The sequence below is a fragment of the Carassius gibelio genome, chromosome B16 (genome assembly GCF_023724105.1).
Source record: "Carassius gibelio isolate Cgi1373 ecotype wild population from Czech Republic chromosome B16, carGib1.2-hapl.c, whole genome shotgun sequence".
Taxonomy (NCBI): Eukaryota; Metazoa; Chordata; class Actinopteri; order Cypriniformes; family Cyprinidae; genus Carassius; species Carassius gibelio.
The window spans coordinates 17,169,380-17,178,169 of record NC_068411.1 but is presented as its reverse complement, the minus strand read 5'-3'; the positions used below and the strand labels follow the sequence as shown (position 1 = coordinate 17,178,169).

General features: G+C 37.2%; 1 protein-coding gene across 1 annotated transcript in view; it reads right to left on the bottom strand.

Moving 5' to 3' along the window:
- Positions 1-5,128: 5,128 nt before the first annotated feature.
- LOC127975202 (ephrin-A3-like) overlaps positions 5,129-8,790 on the bottom strand; it is a 57,764-nt gene continuing 54,102 nt past the window's right edge. The window contains exon 5 of the mRNA XM_052579068.1: positions 5,129-7,703. Within this exon, the coding sequence (XP_052435028.1) occupies positions 7,582-7,703 (122 nt within the window). The 3' untranslated portion in view covers positions 5,129-7,581. The remainder of the gene's footprint in view (positions 7,704-8,790) is intronic.

Here is an 8,790-nt window from a genome sequence, read left to right as displayed (position 1 = left end):
TGGGGTGAGTGGGTGGGCCTTATTCACACACTTTAAATTCTCATAACAGATTCCCCTCATTTCACTGAGTCAAGACGGAAACCAAAGGCAATCCTGGTACCACGGAAGCCAACAGTTATAGCACTGAACAATAAGAAGTGGGTGGAGAGGCTTCCTCTGAAAGTTCAGCAAAGATCAGGGAGTTATCTAGTTAAAAAAGTAAAAATAAAAAGAGAGATGGTGTTTTTATCTGTCCTCTTTGCATCTGATTTGAATCAGACTTTCAATCGGATCCTCCGCACAAACAAACTCCTCTTAAAAATCAAATATACACAGTAAAAGTTGTTTTTTTTAATGGATAGTTCACCCAAATATGACAATTCTGTCATCATTAACTTGCTATTTCAAACTTGGATTTCCTTATTCAGTGAAACAGACACAAATTTCAGCCATTATAATTCTAAACTAAAGTGAGCTGTTAGCCTTTGTGATTGGATCCCTGAATTAGTGACTTTGACATCCTGGCCAAATTCGCCCATGGGCCTCTGACCATCATGACCTCCTAATCATCCCCATATCTACTGATCCATTTGGATGCTGCACACTGGTGGTCATTTTGTTTGCCAGGCCATGACAATTGTAATTTATTCTGTTTGTTTGCAACATAATGCAAATGTGTGCTGTTCTTGGTAGATTGTGTTAGTCATTGTGTTGCAATGAATGTTCTTTAATTTGAGCATTATCAGTAAATCACATGCAGAACTTACCCCTTCCATGGGTGCTTTTTTGGAATTGTACACTTTTGCTTATTTGCCTTACTTAGTAAATCTGGCCTAAAGTATTATTTTAAGTGGCTCTATTATTCTACTTCAAAAGTTCATAATTTGGTTTTAGAAGTCTCCAACAAAAGGTTTACACGCATGCAAGCAAGGTAAAAAAACACTTTCATTTTCTTATTAATAATACATCCTCAAAAAAAAAAAAAAAAAAAACATTACAGCGATATATTACAGGCTGTGATTCGGAGGAACAAGTTGGTCCAAAAGAGGGCACTGACACATCTTTCATAGACAACCCTTTTACGACTTCTCTGTTGAACTTGGAGAGACTGGGGAAGCAGTCATCATTGTAATTATGGGAACACAGCAAAATGCTGGGATTATACTGCTGAGGTATCGATGGAAAGATGAATTTTAACCACTGATTCTTCACAGCCTCATCTTTTGGAAGTGAAAATAAAGCAAATTGATTTTCACAGCACAGAGCACAGCGTCTTCACAATATTACGCTATCCACACGAATGAGCTACAGCGTTTGAGGGAGGTTTTTGCCATGTGTTCACGCAGATCATAGGCGCCAATTATCCAAATATATTACGTTGTGACGTATGAACTTTGCGGAAATGGGATTCGAAAACAACTCTTTTTAGATGTTCAGAGGTGATTCTTTCATTGGAGACAATAACTATATTTATGATGCACTTTCAGCTTTACAAACTTTGCAGGGTTTACATTCACATACAGGTACATTATACACAGCATGAACTGAAAGATCATTTTCAAAAATCCATAATAGGGGCACTTTAAATAACTTGATCTGTTTAGTGAATAAAACTATTATCATAGGCAATGTCAGGGAATATTTTTCAAAGATAATGAATGAAATCTTAACAATACATTCATAAGAACTGACTCATTCTGCAAGCCATCTATAAAGACCTTTTATGTAGCCCTGCCCCTTTCAGCACTGTGCCTGTTGTGTTGTGTTCTCTCATCTGGTTTGTATATTTTTACTGTCAAACGGATATTTGAATAAAACGCTCATTTGCAGTCTATTGACATTTGTTATGACATCCGCTTCGAACATTAAAATGCTGTCAACTCTGCAGTTAATAAATCATAATTACTCTTCAACAGTAGAGCTACCACAAAAACAACTAAAGACGAAATTCTAAAGATGGCAGCAAACTTGTTTCTCTGACACATTAGGTCTATACAGAACAACTGTCAATGAAAGCTTAAAATAGTGATGCACCTGGATCATAATGTGAAAACATGTGTCTGTGTTAAACCTTCACATGGAGATTATATCATACCCTACTAGACTCAATCCAGACGGTGTAATCCCAGACCCCTACACCCCCTCTTATACAACAGACACAGCGGGATTCATTTATGGATTACTAGGAAAAACTATCAGCAGTATTATTAGTCTGAATGTACAAAAGACGAAACAGAGACACCCGGTGATCATAAAGTTAAACTACAACCTACATCTAACCAACATGCCTTTTTTGAGGTCTGTGAACAAATAAATGGCCTAACACAAAGAACAAACTGTTTTATAGAATGTATTAATTATAAAATGATGTTGTGTGTGTGTGTGTGTGTGATAGAACACAGTGATCTTGCTGTTCTCACTCCTGCCCTGCTGATTAAATTGTGTAACCGCATTAAACCAAAGCTCAGTACATGACCAGAAGGCAAAGATCATTTCATGCAATCTATCTAATCCAATCTTTTACATCTTCATGAAGCAAAAGCGCTGTTGTGATGCCTGTGGACTAATATATTTGATGCTTGGTGTGGTCCTATTCTATTATTATTATTATATATATTTTTTTAATAATTCAAATGAAAATCTGTCATAATTTACTCACCCTCAATAGTTCCAAACGTGTTTCTGTCTTCTATAAAACAAAACAAGACATTAAAACCCTTTCAGTTTCAGTTTATGGACAAAAACACTTTTACGGTCTTCAAAATATGTTCTTTGCTGTGATGGTCAGAAGAATTATTTACCTTTCTTCATGTTTTCAGTTAGTTTTAATGTTAGCTGTTGTCTAACAGTTAACAGCAATTATCTTTAGATCTGCAAAACAATATATCACAATAAGGTGGTAAGTTTCTGATTATATATGACACGGGAAAGGGCGATTTTGTGTGGGGGTAGGCTATATTATGACAGCAGAAATAGCCAATATGGCTAGGCCTACCTCCAGGCTGTGTACTTCTGTGAGATCCTGCACCAGAGATTCACCTAGACATGAATGACAATGACTCCTTTTTTACTCCCTCCAATTAACTATGTAACGTACTTTTGGAAGAAACTTTGTCACCACTGAATTTCTGTTACTGATGTTTTCCTACATAAACTAACAATTACACCACATACAGCTGTTCAGATGCTGGGTCTGTCTACACCATTATACTGCTCTGCTTTGTTTAACACGGGAGATTTTACTCATAAGCTCCATCATTTGATTTAACGAGGCGTCTTTGTCCTTCTCCCACAGCAGATGAAGTCAGTGTCTGTGTGGCCGGTAGCAGAAATCAGCGTGTGTCTGAGGGATCAATTGCCGTTATTGTTGCAGTGTGTTCAGACGGTTTACTCACGCGCCGAGCTTAACGGAACGGCAGTCATGTCAGTTTTTGTCTCGACACGTTGCGCTGAACCAAGCGTCACTCTAATAAGATGAAAAAAAAAAATCTAATTATAATTTAAAAAATCTGTTCTGCCTCGTTCTCCTCAGCAACTAACGTTATAAAGCTCGTTCACACCAGAATCGATGACTGTGTATAATTAAAGCGACAGATTAACATCTGCAACAACTGACTACATTTTTTCGCGCGCTTTTTAAAATAGGCAGGATTTTAATTGGCTAATTTTTTCTTCTTCACTAGTTGGAGAACAAAAAAAAAAAATATTTTCTGTAAATAATTAAGTTACAACGATGTCGTTGATTGGTGCCATTATCCTTATAGCTTTGGTGTGGACTTCCTTTATTCTCAAAATCAGAATGATTATTAGAACTTAGGTCCACATAACCAGTGTACCCTTTCTGGGGCATGACCCCTGATATTTCAAAACCATTCATTCATATATGGTATAGTTAACAAATACCATTAGATATCCTACTGCTACTTGACCATTTGATCCTTTTCTATATCATCAGTTCTTACATTTAGAAAATAAATAGGCCTACATATTATTACAAATGCCAGTATCATATGTTAGGTAGATGTAGCCTATTCTTTTTTTTTCTTCTTCTTCTTATTTTTCTTCTTCTTCTTCTTCTTCTTCTCTCTCTCTTTCTCTCCTTCATAATGATATTATTAACCTGATGCAATTACACTTGAAGCACCAAGTTGAAAAACATTGATTTAGGACAGAAGTTTTCAAACTGGAGTTTGGATGTCCCCAGGAACCCAACAAGAAGGTGCTGGGTCAGCAGAAAATTTCAGAGAAAATAAAAATTCATAAAATACATTTTTAGGTTTGTATAAAATTATGTTGGAATTTAAATAAATAAATAAATAGCTTAAAAATAAATGCTGGTTGGAATTTATCAGAATAATTGCAATTATTTAATTGTACTGACAGTACACACACACACACACACACACACACACACACACACACACACACACACACACACACACACACACACACACACACACACACACACACACACATATATATATATATATATATATATATATATATATATGACTGTCAGTACAATGAAATAATTGCAATTATTCTGATATATATATATATATAAAATTGTTATTTAAAAGTTTGTTATTTAAAAGTTTTGTGGGAGAATAAGGTGTAGTAATCTCTCTCACAGTTTGCACTGGCAGACAAAAGAATGTAAAAACTGCTCGGATGGGTATCAGTTTTGAAAAAGTGACATCCATCCTGAGTCCAACAATGTTGTTTGATATGTAAAAATATTTCATGCAGAAGTGATCAGATAAGATGTTTCCAGCATCAGGCCTCTGATAGTAATCCTTTCAACTTTGTGCTCCTTGCTTCTTACACACTGTGCAGAGATAACTGACACTATGATTATAGATTTAAAAGAAATGATGGAGTGTGCAAAATACCAGATTGTGAGATTGAAAAAGGATGGCTTGTTTTTGATGACAGCAGTGGGAAACCTGAAACTACATTTATGAGGAGATGGGAAGTCAGAGTGAGGGGGAGTTGATGTTTGTAAATTGTATACTCTTATTAGATTTCGTCCTTTGGTTTCCACTGACTGATCAAATTCAGGACATTTCAATACCCATACATGAGTTCATAAAATTATTTTGTGTCTGTAACAAATATGAATCAAAGGCTTAGTGTTTTTTTTTAATCATGATTATAATTATTATAAGCTTTGTTATGGTTTGTTCAGTTTACAGATTCTTTTTTCAAGTCCTTTAAATTCATTCCAGTTGAAGGTAAACATGATTGTAATCAGTTGTGTCCAACACTAATAAATGCTTTTGTTGTTTCCTCCAAAACAATACAGTTTGTTTGACTCACACTTGCTCACACAGAAAATGCCTAGAATAAACAATGGAAAACAACTCACATAAACACACATTCACACAGTCTTTTATCTTTATTACCCTTTGATCTCATTCTTTCATACTCGCACACACAAACACAAAAATTGAAAGGTTATTTAGGCTAGTTTTAAGACAAACGTCAACTTCTAACAATTGCAGTCTCTAACACACACGTACAATTCTCGTGTCCAAGTTTTTGTCAGTGCAACATTTGAAGAGTGATTCTTAGCCTGATCGACTCTTCTGAAATATGACATTATTCCATCAGAAAAACAAAATTTTCAGAAAAACCCAAAAGCACAAAACCCTACTTATTCTGAACCCAATGCCTAGAAATGACCACATGAAACAAATTAAATGTAGATTCAAGTCTGTAAAGTATCATTCTGAGCATTCAAATTAGTGTTCATTTGTTCTGAAGTTGCTTTGTGTGAAACCGTAGTAATGGAATACAAAGCAGACGTAATGTTCCACATAAACTGAAATGATTTTTCAGAGCAAAAGCGGAATGATACAATAAAACGGCTTTATCAATATGTAAAGATACAGCCTGTAGCTGTGAGAGAAGGTGTACATTATGACTCTATGTAAGAAAACTTCTACCACACATCATTTCTCCTAAACCACATGCCATCGCTAGTTTAAGCAGTATTTGCTTGTCTCTAGGGCGAAAAGCGGCGCTGGTTGCTGCAATCATTGTGAGCCATGATATGATGTCGTTGCCTTTGTGATAAGGTGCTAGTCTAAAAGAGTTAGAACCTTAATTTTGAACCTTGTTGTAAAATGATTGATGCATACGCTGCCGTTTATCCTTTGAAAAGCTTGCAAGAATGCAATAACTACCTGCCTTGAAGCATTTGTTTGCTTGTATTACTCTTGGCAAAAGTGTCACCAGAATCGTTGTCAGCAATTGCTGTTATTTCTTACTGTGTGTGTTGTTCTTATTTCCTGCTGGACTCTAATGCCTTTAGGTGTGTGTGTATAGCTGAATAACTGTTGCCGTAGAAACGGATTATAACCACCAGACCTCTCGATTTCCTTTTGGTCTTGTTGATCACCTCAGAAAGCAGTCAAGTACCAGGCAGCGATGAGTGGAACTGGTTCGAACTGGAATGAACCAGCCAAAAGCTGGTTTGGAGCTTTTCCGAATCCAGCAGGAACCAGCGTTGTCCGAAAAAATGATCGGAGGACGTCCACACATAAATAAATGCAAGTGTTTTATGTACAGTGTCTGTGTAGGTGTCCACCTCCGATTGAAGTCCATAAAGTCTACAGGTGATTTTTCCAGCATCAATGAGCGAATACACACATACACATACACACATACGCTTGCAATCACTCACACACTCAAGCACCTTTTATCAAAAGGGAGAAGGAACGAAAACAACAAAAAAAGCTATTTGGCTTCTGTCTCAATGTGTTCAACGCGCTTGTGTTTGCGCTCGTGCAAAATCACTTCTGTCTCAATTCTCTGCATCACAGAACAACCACATCGGCCCTTGCTTTCAAGTGCGACCACAAGAATCAGATGTAAGTGGATTTTAATGCTTTTCTTTTGACGAGGCAACAATTTATAAAGTCCAAAATGAGTTGATTTTGACTTGTGAGATCGGTTTCTATTATAGACTTGTTTAAACTCATCAAATGAATATTGCTGTTCATCCCCAACGGCAATTCCATGATCATCCAGCGGTTTGTACGTCTCTCTGGCAACAGAAATACACAGAGAGAAACAAATACTTCTAGAATTGGATTAAACAGCGCTTCAGTTTTTTTTCCTGGGTTCGAGTAACCTGAACTTCTAGATGGTTTCATTTCAGTTCTCATCAAACAGAATCCGAGATGCTTTTAAACTTTTAACCTGCCAATTCACAGATAATAGAGCCATCAAACCTTCAGACCGAAGTACAGATCCACTCCGCCCCCGAGCACCGGAGGCGCCACACAAACGCATAAACACTCAAAAACTCGCACGCACACAAACAAACAATCTGGACTATTGTAATTGAAATGGCACAGTTATCATTATGGTGTATTAGTATTATCTGCGTGACACGCAAAGTGTGTCTCTGTTATAAGATATGGAAACCACTGTTGAATTGTGGGCTGGTGCTTGACACTCTGTAAGCTGCTGCAGCATCAAGTATTCCATCTCCCATTGCTTTCCTAGTCTTTATCTGCAAATTTAAAGGCCCTGGACCCTTTCTTTCCCCCCTCCCCAAGGCCACGTTGGTATGCAACGTTTAGGATGTGGATGCTAGGAGACCGAAAGGGTGATGAGGAAAAGTGATGCCACGGTTAGGAGAAGGCGATCTCTGGATGGACTGCTTCCGCTGATGCTTTTCTCCAATTTCGGGACCTCTGGATTATCGTAGTCATCTGGAAAGAGACAGACAGAACAAAATTACAAGCCGAGGTCTAGACACTAATATTGCGTGACTCACTAAGGTATAGAAAACCCTCTGACCAACTGAGGCCTAAGGGAAGGAGTTAAAAATAAAACGCAGTGACTCAGGTATGTACTGAAGGTGTCTGTGTTCATGTGTAGTTATAGACAGGCTTCATTGTGAACGCAGCAAACTAAAATGTAACTATTATCATGACAAGAGGTGTGTCCAATGTGCCCAAATAGTCTATGGAATTCTGTTACATCATCAAAGGAGACGGACAAAACCAGTTTTTCGGTGTCTGCGACTGTGAGCAGGTGTCTTCCAGTTCACGGACGCTGTGACAGACAAGTTAATAAACACACGTCTTCACTTTCAGGTCACAAGGAATAGCGTGTGACGCAAACTGGCTGCCACAAACATCCCCAGACACGCACACAGTTTGTCAGTGTGTTTTGACAGAATAATATGATGTTGTTGTTACACACAGACAAAAGATGTGACAGTTGTTCCACACACGTCTGGGGTGCTAATTTTCCATTTATCACTGAAATATTTAAACTTTGGTATTGTTATTCTTCTGTTAATTCATGAAACTAAAGATGAAAAAACTAAATTGCATGTATTATATTTATAGGCAAAATGGATTTCAACACTGGTAAATGTGTAAGTCTTTATTTTTGTGTTTTACACAATATCTGACAGATTAATCATTTAAAAGACACTGCGTAAAGAAAGTGTACCATGGGTGAAGAATGTTTGATTGACTGGAGTTCTTGGATGGCAGGCAGGAAAGAGAAGCTGTGTGGGATGTTCTGGAACGTGATGTTGTTAACATGCTGGAATTCAACACTCTGTGCCAACATACACAGATACAATCTCATGACCCAGACGAATAGACGTTTCTAACTTGTTTAGTTTGCTGGAATTACTACTGACGTGTCATGTGACTTAATCAGCTGATACGATGTAAGCGTTAAGTTGTTTTTCTCCATTGGAAAATGGATTACAGAGAAATTGGATAAGTTTGTCCTATTAATGACCCGAATGGGAAGTCAAATCCTACATTACAATACAGA